Below are 25382 nucleotides of genomic sequence, written 5' to 3' on the forward strand. Positions count from 1 at the left end.
TCAGAGTGGAGTGGAGCAGGGAAATTGGCAGGCCCAGCATATTTTCTTCATCACAGATATGCTCTTTTTCCAACTGCATTCTTTTGTCTGCTCCCGATTTACAACTATTTGATTTAGAAACACAGAATTAAAAAGTTTGAGCTTAATTTTCTTTTTATGTGTCCTCCATCAGAAAAATGCTACATGAACATGTTAAAAACACCAAAAACACAATTTTCATTGGAGTGGGTCTTAATGTAAAGGTCTGGTGTTCTACATGTCCTTTTGCAAAAAGAGGCCACTGTTTGTACAGTTTGCCTCTCAAAAAAATTGAACATTTCAAATTCATTTAGTATTTTCTGTAATAGTTTTTGAATTAGGCGAAGTGTCAGCCCTACCTCCTAATGTAACCAAACAGTTTCTAAAAGCACACTTTTTCCTATGCAAAAAAGGGAAACCGTCAGATCACATCAATGCCTGAAAAAAGAAAAGTCAGCATTCACTCTTTCTGCTTATGCTAAACTGCGCCAAAAAAGTTCCTTGAAAGTAGATGCAAAAAATTGACTGCACACTAAGATTTGTAGAAAAAAATGCATGCAAAAAAAAAAACAGAAGACAAAAAATCAGCTGTACATGCATGACTAAATAAAGTCAAATGACATTAGAATACACCATGAGGGAGCATGAAGGGTTGTGGGGCAAACACCGTTTTTTACTGGTTGGTATCAATATAGAGGTAATAGGCTGAATATAAAAGAAATTCATTTTAGCATATTGATTCTCAGGGAAATTATTTGAGGACTTGATGAAAGAAAAATGCTACCTTTCAAGCCTTTTTTAAATTTATTTTTTAAAGGAACTAAATCTGACTTCTTCATCGATTTCTGAGTTATCAGATGTGACACTTGGTGCTCCATCAATGTGCTGTGAAAACAAATTAAAAACAAATCACAATAATTTCTTGGTAGTTTGGAGGTTTTTTTCTTTCCCCCTTTGTTTTTTTTTTTTTTTTTGTGGTCATTTTTGTTTAGAAGTGTTCACACCTAATGTGTGGTGTCTCAGTGAAAACACCTTTAAATGTTGATTTGTTTGGAAAATACATCATGAAACCGATAAAACAATTCCTGCAGTTTTGTTGTTTGACTCCAAAGTATGGACTTTGGTGTTTTTTTCTTAGTTATGGAAAGCTTTGCAGTCGAGGGAATTTTTATGTTTTTGACACAAGTCAATTTGCTTTTTGCACTTTACTTACAGAGCAAAGGCATTTGTGGGCGATATCGTCACAGAGGAGCCCGTCTATCCTTGCAATGTTACCCCTGACTGACCTGGCTTTCAATCATCTTCAGTAACATTACCCGTCAGAAATCCTCCCTCTGGGGATGGCAGGAGGGGCTTTGGTCAGTTTCCTTTACTCCCTTTGGTGGCTGCTTTCATTGCTGCCTCATCTGTCATTACAACATAATAATCTGAGTAACAATATGAGGTGAGATTCAGGGAGGGGAACTAAGAAGGCGTTCACTCATTGAGGATATCCTGTACACTTCTTTTATGGAACATGGGGAGCTGAGCGATTTCCTTAATTTCCTCTGGATCAGGATTTGTGTATTTGTGGAAGTTGGCTGGGTTGCATACTTTATGATGGGAGTGTAAAGGGCTCAGGGTGGTTGCATCATACCAGCACCTATGACACACAGGAGTGAAGTTAAGGAGAAAGCAGGAACTTAAACTTAGTTCCACGCCATATACTTTTCCTATCATGTCCTTCTGTTTGTTCTGTATTTTGTTTTTAAATAAAACTGTCAAATTATAGTGAAGGAGGAGAGAAACAGAACTAAGAAGGAAAAAAATGTGACACAAATTCCTAATTTCTGCAAGGTGGGAAATGGCAAATTTCAAATGAAATGTAACCAAAGTGCAACAACGCTTGGACAAAAGAGAACAAATACGTAAGAAAAACATTTAAATTGGGATGCGACATACTAAGAAATGGGACGATAAAAACAAAAGCAAATTAGCCATAGAAGGAAACACAAGTTGACCAATTAAATGTTTAAACAAAAAAAGAAGAAAAGACAAAAAAAACACACATCCAAACACGGAAAAGGTAAATATGTGGCTGGGAAACCTGTACAATGCCTAGATCAGTCACAGAACCACCAGGTTTGGTACAGTAACAAAACCAACTGAACAGAGGGGATCCAGTTTTGTTGGGTTCCAACAAAATGAAGTCAACTCAGTTGTTAGTTCATGATGCCATGTTGGAACCAGAAATCGTCAGTAAGCAGTGATTGATCCAAGTTATTGTTTCTGTGGCAACCACCGTCTCCAAATAGAAGTGAGCTTGTTGAAAGTCCACATACCTATTACTTGAAAGGGGGTTTGGGAGAATCCATCAATTAAATGTTTTGAATGTTTGACATGAGACCGCATCCTTTAATTTAACCTTCTGATTGGCCAGTTTATAACTTGAAGAACTTGCAATAAAGTATCACAAAATAACTGTTATTATCAAGAACATGAAGAAAAAAAAAGGTAATAGAGCAAGAATGGCTATTCTAACAAATCTAATGACTGAGTAATAGCTGTTTATTTCTCTATGGAAGTCTTTGGGATTTTGCCTTCTTGGAGCCAGCAGGTACTTCCTGTTTGGAATGCAGGGGGGGGGGGGGGGGGGGGGGGGGGGGGGGTCACTCAGTCCATGTCTCTTGTACAGTTAATGAACCAAAGTCAGGATTTGAGGGGAAATAAAAAACAATAGACACTCAATGCAGGTCAAAATTCCATTAAAAAATGGATGAATAAAAATGAATAAACTGGAACCTAAATATCCGCATGTCATGGTTTCACTTTCAACAGAATATAGAACAAATGTCACACAGATCAACGTTTTTTTCCCTCTAGTTTAAATTTATCGAAAGGGGTTAACAGGCTGAATTCCAGAAAATGAAATGAATTTAAGAAAGTCTTCTACTGCATTTTATTGTACAAAAATGAATTATTGCTTTAAAAAAAGTTTATTTAAATTAAGAAGAAGAAAGCCAATTAAAATAGCTCAATTTAAAAGAAATATCATCAAGTGAAAAGAGTAAGGTTTTAAATGAGATGAAACCATGTTTGTTTTATTCAAACGTTTGATGATTTTGCACGGAAATGAATTTGTATTGGAGGCAGATTTTTATTTAGACATCCCTTATATAATCTTCCATATGTGGCCCATCATGTTGACTTTTTTGTTTTGGAGCAGACCATCTGGTTGGTCTGTGGTCCTTGTGCAAGTACAGAGAGAGATGTGGGAACAATGAATCATCAGTCCAAGTATGTTGACTAGTAGCATTGTTGTTTTTTTGTTTTAACAAACAAAAATTAAAAATTAATTATAAAAACAGAACCAAAAAAACAAACAAAAAAAAACTTGTCATCATGTGAAAGTGTGGCTTAAAATCATGAAACCATGTCCTCTGTGGTTCCTGCTTTTAAGTACATGCTCAAAAATAACATTTAAAGCCAACAACTAAATTTCTTTCTTCTTATTTTTGGCCAAACCAGTGTTAAGCAGACCACACAAATCCCTTATTCATTACTAGTTCAGCAAACTCAAAGCTGGAAAAATGCCTGATCTCTCTCTTGAAAAGAAACGCATCAACACTTGAATGGAGCAAGACAATGTGGTGTCCACATGACAGATGGAGTGCCATGTTGAAATTATTATTCGGATCCTAAGCAGATGAGAATGTGGATGCTGATGAATCGTGTTGGTAAGAGTGACACATGTTTGAACGATAAAAGGGGTCAAAGAACCTCGTTCAGTGTTTCATCTGTCATAGCAGAGAAGATCAAGGGGTGGGGTTGAGAATGGGCCTGTTGCTGTCAAGGCAACGGGTTCAAACACAAATTTGAAAGAGCAAGTTGAAAACCAGGAAGCAGCAACTGACCAGGCTGACTTTGCTCCTCTCATTTGAGGAAGTATTTTCTCTCTCGGACAAACTGCTTAGTCGGGATGGCAAAAAAGTGATCTTTTGCAAAGTAAGCTTTCTGCCCCAACCCCCCCCCCCCATCCGTTATCAGTCCACAGCATTCCCCCGCATACCTCAAACCAGTTATTACTCTGTGCTCAAGTGCTGCACCTGAAACATTTTACAGAATGAAGGGAAATGGTGGCCGCTTTGAAAATGGTCAAATTAGCTGCAACAGTGCCATCAAGTGGAAAGAACATGAGGTAAATTCTATGTTGTCAGTTTCTGTCCAAAAAGAGACCAGAGAGTTCGTTAAAGACATTCTTTTGAAATATTTCATGAAGAGCAACTGCAGTCCAGAGGAACGCCAGAAGAGCTCGTCTAGTGTGATGCTTCCTTAACTTAAATGAAATCGCATCAGAAGACGTGAGCTCCTCGCTGGATCGAGCGCAGCCTAAAATAAACCAACAGTGTCTGTCAAACTTAATCTGACAGGTCGTATCTTCAGGCAGCAAAGCTTGATGGCAGAATTAAGATTAATCTGTGTCCGTCTATCAATGGATTACTGTTTTGTAAATGGGTCAGCAGTAAATCAGTATCCAAGCTCGCCAATTACAGAGGCACTTCGCCCTCGGAGATTTGGCTTTGTCGCTCAGCAAAGTCCTCTACTGCAGCTCATCACATGAGGTTCACTGAGTCAGACACATTCAAAACTCTTTTTAGGAGTTTGCCACAACTTTCAGTTCAACCAACAGGAAAATTTCAAATGCTTTGTAGTTCTGATGACGCATAACAACAAATCACAAAGGTTAGGTTGACCTGAGCTTACGTTTCCAAATGGGTGCTCCCAAATAAAACCAAATGCAAGCAGGGTGCCTCCTCTGCAGCCTCACAAAGAAAGGAGTGAAAAAGGTTTGAAAGTGCTGCAACTTACCAGCTATTCTGTCTCGCTCCATACCTCAACAGCTACCTCAAGGAACCACATGTAACCTCTTGATTTTCTCTCCTTTCCTTCCCTCCCCTTTTTTTCCTGTGCGGAGACTTCCCCTTTTCTGCAGACTTAGTCACCCTGTTCCTCTCTTCTAACCCTCCCTCCTTTTCCTCCCTCTGTCTCTCCAGCTCGTACTTCCTCCAACTTTTAATGTCTTCAGTCTGTCAGAATAAAGAGGAGAGCGGAGCAGACACCCACAGCCATGTGCAGGTCATCTGGAGCGCTGCTCCGCTCTCGGTCTCTTAAGGGGACTCTTATCCAAAGTCCACCAGATCTTCCGTCTTTTTTTTCTTCCTACTAGCATTTTCTGTCCCCTTGATGTTAAAGCTTTCTTCATGCCAGCTCTGGTGAAACTGAAGTGCTGCCGTGTTTTTATAAGTCCTTTTGCCAACAGGGAGTAACTGGTTCACCGCAAACTTCCTCACTCATGCCATCATCCCTGGACCAACAGAACCAGGTTTTACAGGAGATGTTTGAACTTTCTGCCCAAAACCACCTCAGTCGTCAGTGCTGGTGCATCAATTAAAAGGCCTCTTCAGAAGACCACAATAAGATCCTGCTTCAAAAGCTTGTCGACCTCTTGTAGACCAGCAACCCACGGTCAAGCAGCCCCTCCCAACGAAAAGTCAATGTAAGTGCGCACAAATGCACCTTTCGGGCCTACGCACATTTTGAAGACCGCTTTTAAGCATGGTCATTGAACATGTGTTAAAGTTAAACCAGGTTGAACTTTGACCAATCAGGGACTCTGATTTTGTAGTGACATATGGATGGCGTCCCTTTTAATTCACACAAGTGCCAACCGTTTGAAACTTGATCATGAAGGAGAAATTAATAGTTGCAGTTTGTGCCCAGCTGGAATTATATGACATCAAGTCATAAATTGGAATAGAGCCGTGAAAAAGAAAAGGCCTGGAACAAGATTTGTGAGATTTGCACCACTTTGACATTTCGCACCAAACTTTTTCCAACTGTAGGTGGCGGACATGCGCTAGTTAACAGTAGGAAAAGAAAAAGAAGAAGAAGCCCCTACCTGCTTGTCCAGTGTGAACTCCATGGGCTAAATGTTAGGGGTGGGCAATACTTGGAGTTTGGGTATCAATCCAATACCAAGAAATTATAGGGCATCAATGTCGATACAGATACTTTTTCTTAAAGTGTTTGATTACTTAGATAAGACATTACAAACATTTTTGAAAATATGTGATTTTTTTTCCAATTAAGTGTATAACAAAACACAGGAATGAGAATTTTCGGTAAATAAAAATGTTAACCAATTATAACAATCTGTACTGAACATGCATCAAATATAGAACAAGTACACTAATAATGGCGTAACACAATATTAAAGCAACGGTAACGAGAGCAAAGTTTTTAAAAAGCTATTACAAAAATGAAAATAAAAAACAGCACCACAAATATTTTAAAAATAAAATCAGAAATAAAATCATAAAGTCACTACTAAAAAAAAAGTCAAAAGCAACACTGTTTACTTAAAGTCCCATTAATTGTCACATCAGGTGTGTGAAATGTTTGACCCCTCCCCTGATGGAGCAATGAGCTGCAGACATAGCAGGTCAGAAACCATTTGGTGGTTTAAGTACAGATTGCAAAGAACATAGCGAAAAGTGCAAATATGTGGCTCTTTAATGAATCTCTCCGCTTCCCGATACAGCAATGGGAGGGGCAAGGTCTGAGCAGCAGCGTGGAGGGGGTTGTTTACGTAGAAAGACAGTGTTGTCAGATTGGGCTTGTTTTTTTTACCAATCTGGCAACACCACTATGCTTGCATGAACTCCATAAGTAAATAGCTTGTAATTTCTATTAAAGAAAAACATCTCATCACGCTAATATCAACGCTTCGCCTTCGATCCTCAGGTCGATCCGCCCACCCCTCCTAAATGTACATGTGTTTTGTCCATGTGTCACATGCCTGGCGTGTACATAGTTTTCCACTCGTCAGTCAGTGGCGTTAAGGTCAGATGCAGAAACAAGGAAACATTTGCATTTTACTCACTTTTCAGAAAGAAAAAAAAGTGGAATGACAACAGACTTCCACTTTTTCAGAGAAACATCTGTCTGATTATGAAATTGCATCACATTTAAGTCCAGCACTGGTTTTGATTTTAATGCTTTCATATTGCGAAAGAAAGCAGAAACCTTTTTGATATCTGGAGCTTTTGGTTTTTTTATTTTAATTAAATATAAAAGGAACAATTCCATGGACGCCAGCTAAAGCAGCAGAATTTCTCCAGAAAAATTGCCGCTCATAAGCTTCTATGAGTGATCACAAAATAATACACATAAACACACCAAATGACGTGCTGGTCAAGGTATTTCAAAAGATATAGTCAACTGTGAAAAATAGTCCACGTTGGTGTATGCATGTGGGCAAAGTGGGTCAGTGCATCTGTTTTTGTGTGTGTTTGGTGAAGAAGCAGCTGCAGGGAGAAAACCGTTTGGGCGCCCGCTGATGCGAGAGTGACGACAAGAGAGCTTACAGAAGCATCGGGAAAGCCGTCACACAGCACGTAAAGCAATCCACAAAAATAACTGCTCTGAGGGCACCCAGACAAATCTGCACTCATCCCAGACATAAAACTAAGAAAGGTAAAAGTGTCTGCAGAGGCTTCGGGTGAAATCGAGAGCTTCAAACTGATGCAGAGCAGAAGCGGTTTTAGCCTCTTAAAGCTGCTTACCTCATCAAGTGGGCTTCATGAAAAATTAGTTCCTTCCTTAAACACTTAAAGAATAAGATTCATGTCTGAGTAATATTAACAGAGGAGACATGAAGATTTGTGAAAAGTTTTATGTGGTTAAAAAAAAGTGGAGCGTCTAGAGAATGTACAAACCTCAGGAGCATATATTAAAGTGCTCTAAAATATCATTGATGAGATTGATTAAATTAGAATGTTTTTTCCACTGGATCCCGTCATTTAAACCAAGAACACAAACCCTCTGCACACATTTCATAGGGGGATTTCCTTCCAACTGTGGTTAGTAACTTACACTTTCATAAAAATTGGCGTCTCATGGTAATGATGCAGCTAAGCTGGCAGAAATGTGAAACCCCTTTTATTAAATATTCATCCGTAACCCTTGTGCTATCCTAGGCACTTTGACATTGGGAGTTGGGTCAACTAGACCCACAAAACAGTGCGCTGAACCTTTTTTCTTCAATGATTTGTGATCTTCACTGGTGTCCATGGATTACATGAAATCTTTCCACCTTTATCCACCTTTGTCATGGTAGGGAGAACACGTTAATGTCAGGGTGGGGTCATCTAAGATAGCACAAGGGATATTCAGAACCCACAGAATCCCTTTTGGAATCATGGGCTGTTGGGGCCTGTGCTGCCCTGGACAGGTCCCCAGGCTGTTGCAGGAAAACACATGCACAGTCATCTAATCACCCTATAGGGACAATCGAGAATTATCATTTAACCTATGAATCATGTTTTTGGACGGTGGGAGGAACCTGGAGTTTCCGGAGAAAACCTACGCATGCACAAGGAGAACATGCACTCCAAAAAAGTTAAAAATAAATTAAATCTTTAAAAAAGCTTCACGCCGATAAACATTTGATCCATTTTAACTTTTGTTTTGTTTATTATGATTATGCTTTTTTAATTTTTTACCCTATCAGAAAACCAGTGTTTTCTAGAACAGTTTCTACAGACCAGCAGGAGCTCATTAGAAATTCGCTAGTGGGCAGAACTGTTTGGGCAGGGTAAGTCCGCCCCCTTTCCCCGCCCCCCCTCTGTTTGCAATCTCTCATTAGCCTTAACCTCCTCACAACCTCAACCTAACGTAGCAGTGCAACAAAAACAGCTAGCAATATTTGGAGCTATCCAGCTGTAAAGTTTTGATCCAAACGCCAGCTCAGACGAGGAAAATGACGACACAGCTGGATCTAGTCATCTACAAGAGGATTCATCACAGTGGAACGGAGCAGGGACCTTGTGTCTTTCGCTTGTAGGTTCTATGTCACTCCTACAAGCTTTTCCAGCAGCATTTAACAATTAGTTGAAATTCTCAGAAATGCAAATTTAATCTTAAATGTTCTGAATATATGTCCCCCATCATGGAGAAAGATACCACATGAAAATGTTAACACCAAAAAATAAAAGATAAAAGAATTCTGCTAATGGGGCAACATTATTTGTAAGTAAGAAAATATGACAATCTTTCTTGAAACGAGGATCTTTTTACCTTCTTAAAATTCATTTTTTGCAGTGTGCAGGCTCCACATGGGGGGGGTGTCCCAGCAGGGAGTTGAGGCAGGGCCTTCTTACCATGAGGCGAGAGTGCTAGCCACTACTCAAGTGCACATCCCTGCTTTATACAGTATTGATTAATATAAACGTGTTCTTGTGCAGAAATGACAAAAGCTGTGTATTTAGAGCCTGCCACATAATTCTGGGCAGAGATGCCTCCAAAAGAAGAAATGAGGGTGTTCCCCCGCTAACACCTTTTGCTTATTCTACTATTCTTCATGCAAAGTTTTAAGGCAGGCACAACCTTTACCCCTATTTTAACATACATGCACACACTGAAACAGAAGCTGAAAGTCTCTCGTACACACACTCTTTACACATGTAGTCTATATTTATATTCGATGATGCAGATGGTCGGAGGCGAACACAGGCACGTGCGCTGGATCACTCATGCAAGAAAAACACAGCCCCCATACAGAGCAAAGCAAAAAAATTAAATATCTTTTCTTACGGTGACTAAGAGAGGATGTTGAGCCTCAGGGTGTCCATTAATGTAAACTGTCATTTCAGAGCACGACCTAGGACCAAACACGTGACTCAAACGAGCTAAATTTAGTTAAATTACGGTCAGGCAGAGAACTCACCAGTTCATGCCAGCCAGCACTAAAGGGATGCCGGAGGGTCAGCGATGCACAATGATGGGGAAAGAACAAGTACGAGGAAGATGAAAAGAAGAGGAGGAGAAAGAGGTAAATGGATTGAAAGCTTCTTTTGCTGCAGGAGAGAAAAGAGAATGCTAATCTGAAGACATGATCTCACATCTTTGCCTCTTCTGTGGATTTACTCTCCAACCCAGAGCTGAAACGGAATCCTGCCCTTTGAGAAATTAAAGCTTAAACTTAGTTTGATTTTTGCAGATATTGGGCTAACTTAAGATTTTTATGAAAGTATATGTCTGTTAACTTATATTACTGTATTTTCTTAAAGCAATTCTTCATACAAAAACTGAAAAGGACTACAGTGGAGCTATAAAAGTGTTTAAAATGTTGGAAATGAAACAAAACTGAAAATGTATTTAGTTCTAAAAAAAAAAGGCACATACTTGCATTTTGCTCTTCATTTTAACATTTTCAAATATCTATAAATAAAAATATATTTTTTTTAAAACTATTGTTTTGTGACTAGTGTCACAATATGAAGATGAGAGATATTAAAAACGGGAATTTAAAACAAATTCTATATAAGTGGATGTGTGAATACTGTAAAAAAAAAATTTTTTACAACCTATGAGCACTACATTTTTTTTAATTAGCTTGTGATGTAATGTTTACTGAAACAATGTGTGTGTTTTTTAATGACAATCAATAAGCCATCAATTTACTTTATTTGATCTGCAATTTGTGGCAATTGTTTTTGTATTATGTGAGAATGTATATAAGGTTATGCAAGTTCGCTTATTTCCCCTCCTTTTTAAAAAATAAAACTCTCTACTTGACTTTAGTTCATAATTATTGTATGTAAGGAAACTAATATGACCCAAGTGTGTATTGTATGCGTCACTTCAAAAATATCCATAGTTAAAGTAACTAAAGTTAAGAAAAGGGCATCTTACATTAGTTTATTTTTGTTTATTTTTTTAATCAATGCATTTCCTTATAAATTTTAATGAATTTTGTATATCTTTATGATTTTACTGTTACATTATCTGCAGTTAATGCTTGAAATAAACCCATAAATAGAATCAAATCAAATGTTTTCACTTTGAAGCAGTTATGCAAAGGTTCTCTCATCCTGGCCCTTCTACTTTTTCAATATTCATTGCTTTCCTTGTCTTTTTGTATGACTTTGTCAGAGCTTCTCTACAGAGAGGATAAGGACTTGTTAAGCAATATGAGCACAAACTTTTGAATCTAACAATAGAGATATAAGAAAATCTAAGCACATTTTTAATACAGAATTCAGTACTTCAGCACTAAAAATCCTGCTTTTGTTTGTTTTTTGAAGATCTAGATGGAGAGGAAAAGACAGCATCATTTCGGAAGCCTGTTGGAGAAAGGAATACAAAATAAGAGTAAAAACAATAAATAAAGGAGATTGCCACTTCTACTTTCACTGCACAAGTATAGAAACAAGCTGCTAAAAAAATAAAAAATAAACTGGACTTGACAGTGACATAAAAGTAACGCTTAGCTTATGATCTGGTGCCGTGAGGCAAATTGCCTCAGAGATACATGGGCTTAACGACCCAATCCCACATGAGGGGTAGAAAGGGATCAGCTTGTTGTCATGCAAGTCTGACTCCATCCCTTCTCCAGCTAACAGGATCAAACCTGGGGCGTGTACAGAGAAGACACAACTCATCACATCACATCATCTGCAGAAGCAAAGCCAAACTGGATGTTGGGCGATTATGTAATCTTTGGATGAAAATATTTTTAAATAAAAGATCTGAAAATACTTTCTTCTGGGAGATTTTACTATAATGTATGTGATTTGTTGAAGCAAACACAGACGTGAAGTCAGACAATCCTGCTTTGAAAGGTTTAAAATGCTAACAAATATGAAATGAGTGAAAGTAACTTCTAAAAAATAATGTTTAACTTTTAATGGAAGGTTCAAAAATGACCCATAGGGCTCTTCAGCTGCTCGTTTAGGGTGAAATGAACTTCAAAGGGCAAGAAAAGAAAAAAAGGCCCAGAAAAACTCATTTAATAGTCTGTTAATATTGAGAAGCATACTCATCTCCTAACTACTCCCTTTTTACAGAAGATTTTATTTTGGATTATTGCTTTTTCAGATTGACCCAATGTGCCCCCATTTACATTTTAAAACATTTGTTTATAATTTTACAAGCATTCCTTCCCTAGAATGTCAATCTGCATTCATTATGTTCCCAAACCTCAGATGGTTGACTTGCAACTCTACTAAGACACTCTGATCTACATCAGAGATCAGGTAATCCGTTGTAGACGGTGCCCAAATAAAGTGAACTGTCTAATCCCGTAGGTTGTGTCCGGATTTCTTTACTCTGCAGTGCTCTATATAGTCTATTCACCATTTTATAGGGCTGTCCAGATCTACAATTTCCAAATTAGAGTGCACAAGAAATTTCCCAGAAGTCTCTAAAAAAAAAACTAGTGTGCATTGATGCTCGCTAGACTGGGGAATAAAGTCTACAATGCAATGCGCCTGAACAATTTTTGTGAAAAATAAATAAATGGGGTTTCTAATGTATTTTAATAAAACAACATTTTCATAATCAGAACATAGTGGATTCATAAGCAGACTTCAAATGCTCGTATTTATTAGGTTTTTAATTTGTGAAATCTGTGAGGTCATATTTACCAATAAAAAATAAATAAACAAAATGAATAAGTGAGCATGGTGTCCGAATTACTTTTAAAAATTCAGGGCCCTATAGTCCCGCACTATATGTTTTTTTTAAGTTGTTAGGGAGTAGGGAGGAAACTCGGACATTGCCCAAGTCACAACTACCCTTAAGGGTGGATACAGCCTGTTTGAGGGCAAAAAAAAAAAGGCAAATCTATATGGTGTATGCAGGTGGCCCTCCCGAAATGTTAGATTTTAGAGCATTATTTTTACAAATACTTCACAACACACGTACGTTCCGTTTTCATGACCTCCCTTAAAAGGGCCTATACCAAACTCTTCTTACACTGGAAGTAAAACAACTTGATCTGAGGCACCACCTTTCCCTCCGTGTGGGTGCCACCTATTTCATGACATCATCATGACATCAATATTTTTGCAAAAATAGATGTGCATTAGGTGGCGCTGGCAGTGCAGGCTCTTCCTGGAAGGGGCTGTTCTCACTGGTCTAAGTCAGCATGTGAGAACCCGCTTGTTTTCATGGGTTGGGAGGGGCTGGTGCTTAGAGAGCAGGTTTTTAGAGGAATTCTCTGATATGCATAAATGGATGGATCAAAATACCGCTTTTGGGGTTCCTTTTTCTGAAGAATGAAATGTACTTAAAAGCAAAAAAATAAAAAATAAAAATGTAGTATTTTGCATGGTATGGACCCTTTAATAATAATGGATTGGATTTATCTGCGCTTTTCCAGGCACTCAAAGTTCATTCTTCATTCATACTTGGTAATGGTAGGGGCATGGCTGCCAGTTCGTGCCTACGGTCCCTCTGACCATGTCCTTCCTTCTCCTTACCAACCTGTGCTTCCCTTACGATGTAGCCCCTCCCGTCTACAACCCTCTACGTGCCCGGACAACCCAAAAACACCCTACAGGTTCATGGGAGTAAGGCTTAAGGAAATTAACTTCTGCATGTATCAAACATGAAAAACACATTACAATTATTTTTATCCTGTAAAAGGAATAAAAAATAAATAAAAAATTGATGCTTTCAAACCTGTAGTTTCGTCCATTTGCTCCTTTTATGTATTGTAAAAGTTACAGAAACTTGTCATTTGGGTTTAGGGAAAAGGAGGGAACACAAACTGCATAAAAAAATTAACATCTTAAAGTCCTAGCTGGGATTCAAACCAGTAACCTGAATTTACGGGATAGTAGTGAATCATTTGATTAATCCAAGTTGAAGGTAAAAGCTTGCAGAAGTTACCAAGGACAGCGAGTACTTTCTGTAGTAGAGCATCAAAAGTAGAAACTAAAGCGGAGGAAAACAAACAGACCAAAACGTAAATGGAAAATCCACACACAGAAGCACTGACCTTTATAATTACTCACAGTTGATCACAAATCCTCAACCACAGGAGATGTTTCACAGCTCATAAAATCACTAGTCCAAACACAGAGCTGAACTCATTGCCAAAGTCAGAGGTGATCCTGAGCGAGAAACTGATACAAAGTGCTGACACCCATTGGACCAACACTCCAACAGCAAAATGACTGCAATAAATAACACATGACCCCTTTACAATAACACACACTGAGCAAACTCAAACACATATGAGGAACACATCGTTCAAAGCCAGTTTGCAGAAATCCCAATTCGTCTGAGGAATAACTCACACAGGCTCTCTTCTTCCAGTCCTCTAGCAATTTAAATCCCATTCTCAGGTCATTTGGGCTGTCAGAGGCTGTAAAAGTGCAAGTAGTGCAGTCTTTGTTTCTGCCTTTTCCTACACGACCGCGGTAACACAACTGGTTATTTCCTCCTCAGCATAAGGTAATCATTAAACATGAGTGGGGATTGGCAGCATTTGATATAAAATGGAATATCCTTGAAGTTTTTTATAAGAGGCCGGTTTCAGTAGTTGATAAATGCGAGGACATTGGATAACCCAAAAAAAGAAAAAACCCTTCTAACATTTCTCGCCGTCTCATTTCATTTGATTCCACAACCTGAACTGCACGGCAAGTAGAAAAGTAAGGATGGGGAAAATTAAAATCCTAAAATTGTTCTTTTTTTCCTGTCTCAAAAGTTTGCTTTCCAAAAAAATATCTGCAAAGTAGTCCTGAGCTGATGGAGGGATGATGCTAGAAAAAGAAACAGGAGAAAGTTCCAGTGGTTCGTTATTGCTTCGGACCTCTATAATCAGCATGCCAAGCTGCTGATGCCGAAACCCAAAACTGAGAGCACACACATGCTCAGAGGAGAGCAACAACTGCACACAAAGTCAATGTCATTTGACACCTCAGTAATCTCTCTTCATTTATATTTTGGTTTAGAATAGAGGGCTTTTTATCATAAAAACAAAACATAGTCTTGTGTTTAGTGCCAAGCCCTGCATAGTACTTTATGCAGTTCACATCTCAAAGTTCCAAAAACTTAGGGTTAAATGTTATTTTTCTACAATTACAATTTCATACATAGAATAAAAAATAAAAATAAAATCTGAAATATAGCTACAAATACCTGCAAGTGGATGCATCAGAATGGAGCAGAACAGGGAACTTCTGGCCTGCCAATTGTAGATTTTTACAACAACAAAAAGCTTTTTTAAACTGCATTTTTTCCTCTGCTCACAACAATTTCAATAAATACTTAGAAATGCAGTTTTAATCTTTTTTTTTTCTTTTATGTCCTTATGAGAAAAAAAAAGTCTTCAAGAATATGATAAAAGAAAGAAAGAAAAAAACATTAAAAACGTGGATCTTTAGGCAAACAGTAGCCAAGGACAAGTGCCACATCAATTTGTTGAGGCCCAGTAGCAATAATAGATGAATAAATTTAAGTATTTTATTTGGAGTAAAGTCTTTGGCAATGAATTGTTTAAAACTCACAGATGGATGGTACAGGGAACACACATTGACCTTGACAACTGTCTAACAAAGTCATTAGCATCAAGCCCTGATTTTGTGAGCATCTGGTCATAACATCAGGTGTTTTTTTTTACAAACAGACGAATCATTTCAAAATGGCTGACTGATCACCATGAAAAGCGTCAGTGGCCCATTTTTGCCCTTCTGTTATTCACTGGGGGGCTTTGTTAAGCCGAGACGTCACCGTCAACCCTCACTATTTTTATCCTCACAGGGTAGCAGATGATGTCATACTCGTGTGCTTTGACTGCACGCCTAAAATCAGAACAACTATGGAACTGTTCAGTGAGAGAAAAGTCCCTTTTGTGTGAGTAGAGCATCTCAGGCATGGCTCAGCATCTCACTTATTTAATCAAGACTGAAATTACAGAAGGAAAAAAACTGATAGAAAACCTGGAGACAGAACAAAGACTATACATCGTTTTCTCTCATAATGGGAGGTAAAGAGTTAGCCGTTCAGCTCTAGGAAGATTTATCTGAGGAGGAAAAAGTTCAAACACAGAAAGTTTGGTTGAACTTTTATTTAATGCAGCTTTGAGAGATAAGAGTTTTCCTACTTGGCTATCAACGCTGATAAAGGTGGTCCAATTTTTAAGTAGGGTTTTAGTTTGACAAAGAATTCCAGTTTGGCGGCTCAACTTTAAGACAGTGGATTAAACAGTATCAGAATAGAACCACCTCTGAGGACTTTCATTATCACAGGGAGTTGTAGCATAAGCGTTGGCAATCCAGGCCAAAGTATGACTCAGACTGAGGGGAATCCAGCTTAGCTGTCATTGAAGGTCCATTGTTAAGGAGGAATAAAGAGCAGTATTGACTTCTCTCGACTTTTCTCTCTGTGGGACCTACTGATGGGGTTTAGTGGGAGGATGGATGGACTGATTGATGCAGCTGTTTTTTTTCTAAGAAACTATGCAGATCCTTTAGTACAGTAAGGGGCACGAACTACTCAAAGAAAAAAAAACACCTGGCTTTGATTAGACAAGAGAGTTGTACAATCTACTAGTGTTCTGACAGGGTAATTTCTATAATGTTAAATATTTGTTTAAAGTAGAGCCCAATTATGTCAGAAATGCAGTTTGAACCCAAAATTTCAGGTTAAAATTTAGGAAGATTACTATATTAAAATGAACGCATTACATTTTAGGTTATTTTATGTCTACGTTATATTAAAACCTACAAAGTTACAAACTCCAAGATGCCAATCTGTAATTTGCCACACCAGAGGCTACACTCATGTGGTCAAGTCTGTTCAACATGTAGTAAACAACCATAAATACTTAATTATTTACTAAGCAACTGGATGGTTCTGTTGGCTGCATGCAGGACTGACACATGGGAAACCAGGGTTCGTTTCCCAAGGGGCGTGATAAGCTTCATCCAGTGTGGGTCTTTGGGCAAGACCCTTCATGTTACTGCCCAACTATATAGCCCAAGTATGGGTGCCGGCAAACCGGCCTATAATACAGGGTTGTGCCAAGTAGGGCATCAGGCGTAAAAATCTCTGCCAAACCACCTATGTGCATCAGTGAAAGCTGATTCACTGAGGCGAACGCTGAAGGGATAAGCCAAAAGGTGAACAACAATGTTGTCATTTATTAGCATTTTTAAACCATACAAGAGCAACGATGAAAGAGAGAGAGAGAGAAAAAAAAAGAGACCATTCATATGAATACGCCATAAATAAACTGGAACAAATACAACAAATTGTGAGGAGATTTTTTCATTGGAGCAGTTAAATTGTATTTGCAAGAGTAAATGAGTGTATTATTTTTTTTTTTTTTAAATAGGGGCATATTTACAAAGATTCTTGGGGATCAGATGATTGACAGCTTCATCTTTTTTTAAGGGCAGAATGTTTTGCTGCTCCCACTATGATTACCACATGACACACGTTTTGGCCTTAGATACAGCCTGACTCAACCCAGATTAATCCAAATATTAAAAAAAAGATACAACTGAAAATTACAGCAGAAGATGAATTCATGAACTGAAAAGAAAACTTTTAGAAATAATTGCAAACATTATACTTAAATTTTATCCATTTTTCCTTCTACCCATATAAATATTTTTGTAAGATCTTTTTTTTTTTTTCTGCTGTGAGACTGCGTTTACACAAAATTTAATCAGTAGTAGCCTTAAAACCTATTTTGGTATATTTATACTACAAGCTTTTATCAAATTCTTGTTGCGCTGCCGATCCCATCTGACTGGGATCTCTCATGCATAGAAAGAGAACAGAGAAATAAAAATGTGGGGGGAGAGAAGAATAACAGGACACATTTACTCCTCTGGGTCTCTCTGCTCATTCAGGGTCACATTACACAAATCTGCGGAACAACATGAGCACATCCAGTTCATTGAGCCCAACAAGCTTCAGGTCCCACTGGAACGCCACTAAATGAGAGCCCACATGATGATGGTTCTTGAAGTCAAAACGGATTTGCCGTTCAAAAGGGAATTTCACACCACTGGTTTTTTAACTTTAGACATCTACAAACTCCTACATTATCACACCGGGAGACAACTAAACGTAAAACCAACCCCTGAAAGGTTACCAAATTAAGGAACAACATTTTCAGTTTCAGCTCAACCATAACATTTTCATTCCTTACATAATCAGACACCTTCAGGTCTCAAAAGTGCAGAGAAAAAGCAGGATTGAGACATGTGGTTACTATAGGTTGTTTTGCTTATCTTTCTACAGTAGAAAGATCAGACACAGTAATGATCAAAGAGTAGAAAAGAGATTTAAGTTCAAATATTTGCTTTGTTCTCTCAGAAGTGATACCAAAATTCCTTGAAAGCTAATTTGTAACTGGACTTTCTGTCTGGAAAACCTCATTGAAAGCAGCTTTCCGCCCACACCATGCCAACCAGCGGTGACCGTCAACAAATCTTGGACAATTGGTACACAAAGTACACAATGATTGCGATAAGTAACTGTGTGGCTGCAGCCAAAGATGACAGTGTTTAAGGAAGAAAAGATACTGTAAACAAGTTAATGCCAAACATTTGTTGATCTAATGTCAGGAATTTGGCCTTGAATCTAAAAAAAGTCATTTAAATTCTGTTTACAGATCTGTCATAATCAAATTTCTGTTGGACTATCACTTAGGTTACATTTTCAGAACAGACTTGCTAAAAAACAAACAAACATCTGAATTGCCAAATTTATGAGATTGACTGTATAACAGCTTTTACAACAAACCCCAGAAATTCTTGTTTTATTTAAAAATGTTCTTCAAGGAAGACGTTTTAAACTCTTGATGTCAATAAATCTTAGCCTATAAGAAACAGAGTTGTCCATGAAAAGACAGACAGGAGCGGGGTTAAGTGTCAATCACCTACAATCAGCCAGTGAAATTGACAAGAGTATTTGCCGTTATGCAAAGAAACTACAAATGTATGGGTTTACCAAGGTGCTAAATACATTTTTGGCTGTGAATGATGACAGTAATTTTTTTGTTACCTATGATTATTTATACCAGCCGCTGTGAACGTTCAATTTCTGTTTGCTATCTGTGGGAAGAATCGTGTGTATTTTGCCGGCTTGTGGCATTTCTAAGTAAAATTTAAAGCAGGGCTTTGAAGCTAGTGTGTTTTAACCCTTGTGCTATCTTAGATGACCCCACCCTTACATTGACGTGTTCTCCCTACCACGACAAAGGTGGATAAAGGTGGAAAGATTTCATGTAATCCATAGAAAACAGTGAAGATCACAAATTATTGAAGAAAAAAGGTTCAGAGCACTGTCTAGTGGGTCTAGATGACCCAACTAGCAATGTTAAAGTGCCCAGGATAGCACAAGGGTTACATACTGTTCTACATTGAAGACAAACCCATAAAATGTCATACTAAATTTCATACAGCCCAATTCAAAACTGCAGTTTTATTGTTTCTTTGGATGCAAGTTTGTTTTTGGAATGGTTTCATCCCAACCAGTTCAGTAGTGGTTGCATCCAATCAGAAGACACTTAGCCTCAATGAGGGTGGGGCATGTCGGGAAACTAATGTGTTGGAAAAAGAAAAACAAAGAGAAGCAAACAGAACTGGTTTGCATGCAATCAAGCTCTTTGAACCAATGCAATTTTACTTACAAGTGTAAAGTGTATAAGCTGTAATCTGTTCATTTATTTATCCAAGAAAAATGCTTTTTCAGTCCTGGTACACCTTTTTTTTGTTTGCTTGTTTTAAATGTTGAACCATAAAAAGACTTAGCATCTTGAAAGATGTCGCCACAAAGGACATAGAATGTCAGAGTCCTAAAGCTGTGCATTGGTTAATCTGAACTCAAACAAGGACGGGTGGAGTTCAGACTTTGGAAATGCTTCTGTAACATTTTCAAGTCTAACATCAACAGTCTTTTTTTCCCCCAAAAGCAGAAACTCTGTGGATGTCAAAATTTGACTTTTCTTACATGTCTTTATCAATTCATTTTTATTACAACAGCCTGAACAAATTTTAAAAGGTTTTTAGACCCTTTTTGGCTAAATATCTAAATCTCAAACCTTGACTTTGATGTCAACATCTATACATTATCCTTCAGGTAAAACATTTTCTTCAAAAGAGGAAACAAAAAAAATCTTATGATAAATATTTTTTCCCCTTTTTATTTAAACAGTTAATGTGTTTAGTTTACTTTTTGTTTGACCAAAACACGTCTTTATTAATTTTGGGGAAAAATGTAATATCGGTTTAGATTTATCAATGAAAAATATGAAAACAAGGCTAATCTACAAGTAGCACTGACCGTAAACAAATTGATCTCACCTGCAGTTACTTCTTATTAACGAGTGCATCATCGATTATCCCTAACATCTTATTGCATCTAAAAGGTGTTTGACTTGTTTGTTAACTTTAAGCTTCAACAATAAAAGTTATTTACATATATTCTTGTATTTGCAAAGTGGTCATAATCTAAAAAAGCTTAATTGTTCTGGTGTATTAAAACATTTCCAAAGACTTCTGTGTCTGTTCTCTTCATCAAAACCTCTGTCACTGTTCTTATAACACCAGCCCACGTATATTTAGATGAAATTTAGAGAATTAAAGTAAGATAAATTTATAAGCGTTCATTAAATACAGTAGTGGATGTTTACTGCATTTTTCAAATGATATGTAAAGTAATATTTTTTACATTCATTTTGAGGGTCAGAAATGCAAAAGGCTGTGTTTTCGCAGCAAAACATTTTAGACACCAGTTAGTTAGAATATAAGAGATCTCGTGATCTGATACAAGCAAATAATATTGCCAAATGTTCACAAACTGCATATGGACCATATCTTTGCACAAACATGCGAAATAGTGAGTCAACACACGCAACACAGCCCAAAGGGGCCGGCGGAGCCCAACTGAAGGTCAGGTGGGGAAGGGCAAGACGATGCACATCAGCCCAGCAGAGCCTGAGATGCTCCCCTCAGGGGCTGAGAGCTCCCCCAAGAAACACGAGGCTAAACTATAGAGGTGATGAAGTCTGAGTGAGTCTGACAAGGTAGCGAACCACAAAAAGTCAGCTCAAGGATGGACAGAGTTTCATTTGCATATGGAAACGTGTTATAACAGATGTCTGTGTGGATTCTCATTCATCCAGGTTAATTTCTTCAAAGTAAAAAAGACTGGACTTGGTTTGTTCTAATAGATAAAAGACGTGCCTGCTCAGGCTGTGCGATAGAATACTAATTATTGGTACTGATTAACAAGCTATAGAACATTATGCTGAAAAGCAATATTTTTAGATCCTATTTTTCCTTTTTAAATTTAACTTAATGATTTTTCTGAACGTTTCTCATCCAACAAAATAATAATTAAAAAAAAAAAAAAACGTTTCTCTCAAAACTTTTTTAAAAAGGAGCTATACCCGAATTCATCGTCTTCTTCATCATGCTCTGGCTTTGCCGCCGATCCGCTTCTCTCAGCTGTCAGCCTTTGGTCCTCAGGTGAAACTTGGATCAGGTTTTCTGCCCTTCCCTCCTTTCTTCTTGCGCAGTTGTTTCCTGTGAGAGCAGAGAGGAGCCCAGAAGTCAGTCGGGCTCAGTGATGTGCACTTTGCAGGGATGCTAAAGATTTCGAGGATGTGAGACTGCAAGGAGAAAAATGTGAGCTCGTGAAGGGGGCGTGTGCAGCGCGCCGATGACGCGCTTTTACGCACGGAGGAGGTGGCCAGATGGGCTATCCAGAGGTTGGATGCCTGTTTTATTGCCTACCTTTCCAATAAAAATAAAATGCCGCGTTCAATGTGAGTTTTTTTAACCACTATAAACTTCTGAAAACCAAACAAAACATGCAATACTGGTTTAAAACAAAATAAAATAAGGTCTTACCTACAAACACAACAGCACATACACAATTTTCCGATGCGAAATGCATAACGTAAAGACTGCGGTGAAGTTGGAGTTAGGTTGGATATCCTACATTCAGCGCGGATGCCCAGTGGTTACACTAAGGGACCATCAACAAATGAAGAAGTGCAGAGGATGGCGAAGATTCTAGATCAAAGCCTTGGCTAAATGATTTGCAAAAAGAAATAATTATAATGAAACATTTCCTGAGGTTGTGTTTGAATGATCTTATTTATTTTGTAATTTTTTTCATGTGACCATGTGACCTTAGGATTCCAAATATATGCAGAATTATGGCCCCGGCATACCAACACCATGCACAATATTTTGCAATCATATATGCTGAACATTTTAGGATTGTATCGCAGACAAATTCTGGCAATTATTTTTTAATAACTCTCAAACCAGTGGGGCGGTCGAACGTAAGATTGCAGGTTCGATTCCTGCCTTGCACGCCCTTGTGTCAAAGTGTCCTTGGGCAAGACACTGAACCCCACCTTGCCTCTGGTGGGAGGTTGGCGCCAGTGTTTGGCAGCGGAGCCGCCACCAAGTGTGTGAATGTGCATGGGTGAATGGGACTATGACTGTAAAGCGCTTTGGGCCTTTGAAAAAGGTGGAAAATGTATCCAAGTATACGCCATTTACCATTTACCATGTGACCCAACAAATTGTGCACTGACATCCCAACATCAGACACATTGCTTTATTTTGCAATCATACACGACGAACAGCTTGTAGATAACTTAGCTCATTTGTCTCATCCTTAGGTTATGTATCAAAGTGGGTTGTCCCAATATTGACAAAGATGGGGTGCTCCCAAAAAGGTCAGAAACATAAGAGCTGCAATTTCTGGCAAATAGCTGGAGGAAAGAAACACAAAATAGTGTCATTCAGATTTTATGGTTTTCTTCAGTCAAATCTCACTCTTGATCAATGAGATGCATTTGGACTTGTTGGGTCAGATGGTTGGGAGCTATTGAAGAAAAAAATGGCCAGAATTCAGGTGGGAACCTCTGGAAATTTAAAACAAAAATTCAGATGAAATTTGTATCATTTAGATTGCAAAATAAAGTGGTGTGTCTGATGTTGGGGTGTCAGTGCCACAATTCGGGACACAGTTGGATTCATTGGGTCACCTGGTTTGGAAGTTATTTAAAAGAAATGCCAGAATTCATGTGCAGACCTCTGAAATCTAAATATAAAAATTAAAATAAAACGTGTGTCATCTAGTGTTTGGTGTTGGGATGCCAGTGACACTTTTCAGCACACATTTCATATCGTTGGGTCACCTGGTTTGGCAGCTATTGAAAAAAAAAGAAGCCAGAATTCATATGCAAACTGCTGGAATTTGAATGCAAGAATTCATTTAAAATATTCAGCATTTATGATTGCAAAATAAATTAATGTTTCTGGTGTTGGAATGTCCTTAATTGTCTTACAGCGGCCAAATCATCCAAAGACAAACTCTCAGCTGTGAATCCAAATGACGCATTCAATATCAAACAAGAAGAAAAATTTGAAAATACTGTGTGTTTAAACTGCGGTTTACAAAATAAACAGGAATCTAAAATAAAAATTTTAAAGTATTAATTTATCCTTTTTAAAAGTTTTATTAGTAAAATACATTTCCAGTCACTTCTTACTACAGAATTTGCTTTATTTCTGGTAAAAAAATAAAATAAAAAAACAACTTCTGATATATGTCTGATATAAGAAAACCCACAACAGTCAGTGAAAAAACATGAGTAATGCCCCCCCCCCCCAAAAAAAAGAAAATCAAAGCGACTAAAATTTACCTTTAATATGCTCATCCATTGATTCATTTTTCTAATTTCTAAGAGATCAATGTCCTCTTTTGGCAGTCTATATTCACCAGTCACTAAGTCACCAAACACGTTATTTTCAGAGTTAAAGAGGCACTGATTACAAGTTTAAAAACACCTGATACTAATTAGAGGACGCATTATGTGATCACATTTTTTCAAAACTTTTCAAATTCAGGCCTGTTTTTTATTTTTACTTTTTTATCCGATTCCGTTTAAAAAAATCACAAGTGATAATATGATTAAGGTGTTACATTTTTTAAATTATTATTATTATTATTATTATTATTATTATTATTATTATTATTATTATTATTATTATTATTATTATTATTATTATTATTATTATTATTAAACATTAATGTTTTAGTTTAACGTTTTTTCCAGCGATTCTGTGATTTTGTTTTCTGTAAAAGGGAACTGACAGTTCCAAACAACTGACTGGTTGTTGTCAAATGCCGCCCCCTGGTGGTGGACAGGAAACAACATTCATCGGGTTTTCACCTTGTTAAATAATGAATGCCAAAACTTAAAATATATTCAGTAAATTGATAAATATTCACTCTAAACTCATGCTACATGTAATTACTTTTTTTTTTTTACTTTTTTAATTGCACAAGTAGACTTATAATAAAAGTTCAGAAAATGAATAAAAAACAGGTCTGCAACCCAGAAGAAAAGAATACATATAAAGAAGAAAAGTGTCAAAAAACTTCAGTTGATGCAACCACAAGAAAAACCACATATCATGTTTGAATAAATCTCATTCTCGCAGTTCGATATTTCTTCTTAATGTTTGTTTGATATCTGCAAGACACGTAAAGTGACCTACACAAACAAGAAGGTGATCGTCAAGCTGATGGAAACACATAAAGGTTAATACTAGGACTTTCTCAAAGCTGCTGCAATGTACTCTTGTTCACTTTCTGAAGATAAGTGAAGACAGGATAACCCTTTGTTTGCTCCCATATTAGGAATGTTCCATGTTGAAGCATTACACTTAAATAGGGGAACAAAGGAATACAATATTTACAATTAAAAAAATAAAATTACAAAATATATCATATATTTCATTCAAAAAATGTTAATTGATAATTGGACCTTGGGTTCTATTATTGCACAGGTCAGAAAAAAAATGTCTTTGAAGCGAATCATTTAGTAACAAGAGTAAAAGTAACAATTATCTGTGAATGGAAGCAGCTAAAATGGGGTAGTACCATCACCTCATCAGCAGACGGAGCCCCACCCCTCAACCAAGAGCCTCCAAAGAGAGTTAAGGTTGAGCCTCAACCATTCTGAGGTGCCTGAAGGAGTAGACCCATGTGGGTCTAAGTGGGAAGTCCAGGGGGCTAATCACCCCATGCCACCAAGCACCCCATACTCAGAATGGCACCAACAGAGCCAAACCCCACAACAGACTGTGTGAGCCCCGTGTATGCAGGAGCACATTGCCTCCCTAAATTAAATATTAGCTGGCTGAGCTAACATTTAATAATATTAAGCTGCATGTTCCCTATGTTAGACTATGAGTTACAAAGAGAGTGAAGCTGTGATGCATGTATGCGTGGGAGTATGTGCCCGCTCATAGTGTACATAAAAAAAATAAAAATTGATTTCTTAGACGTAAGAAGAGGGGAATAGGAGGAGAATAAAAAAAGATGCAAATTGACGGGAATGAAGATTATAATTATCACGATTCTGATAGTGTGGAATTGGATCTCTTTTTCTTCTTAATACACATCATCCATTATGTGTTCTCTTGGACTTACTCTCCTAAAAAAGCAAATAAGAAGTTGTTAATTTGTTCTTTCTGTGAAAT

General features: G+C 37.6%; 1 protein-coding gene across 3 annotated transcripts in view; it reads right to left on the minus strand.

Moving 5' to 3' along the window:
* The window catches only part of septin9b (septin 9b), an 82806-nt gene extending 59173 nt beyond the window's left edge, over positions 1–23633 (minus strand). The window contains exons 1-2 of one of the 3 annotated variants that reach the window (XM_078946310.1): positions 23537–23633; positions 21260–21395 (exon numbers count right to left, since the gene is read on the minus strand). In XM_078946310.1, the coding sequence (XP_078802436.1) occupies positions 21260–21284 (25 nt within the window). In that variant the 5' untranslated portion in view covers positions 21285–21395; positions 23537–23633. Of the gene's footprint in view, positions 1–4866; positions 5012–21259; positions 21476–23536 lie in introns of those variants that run through there. The other 2 variants (XM_023955394.2, XM_023955395.2) reach the window with 2 other exon arrangements.
* Positions 23634–25382: the final 1749 nt, after the last annotated feature.

The sequence above is a fragment of the Oryzias latipes genome, chromosome 1 (genome assembly GCF_053564925.1).
Source record: "Oryzias latipes strain Hd-rR chromosome 1, Olatipes_Hd-rR_3.1".
Lineage (NCBI taxonomy): Eukaryota > Metazoa > Chordata > Actinopteri > Beloniformes > Adrianichthyidae > Oryzias > Oryzias latipes.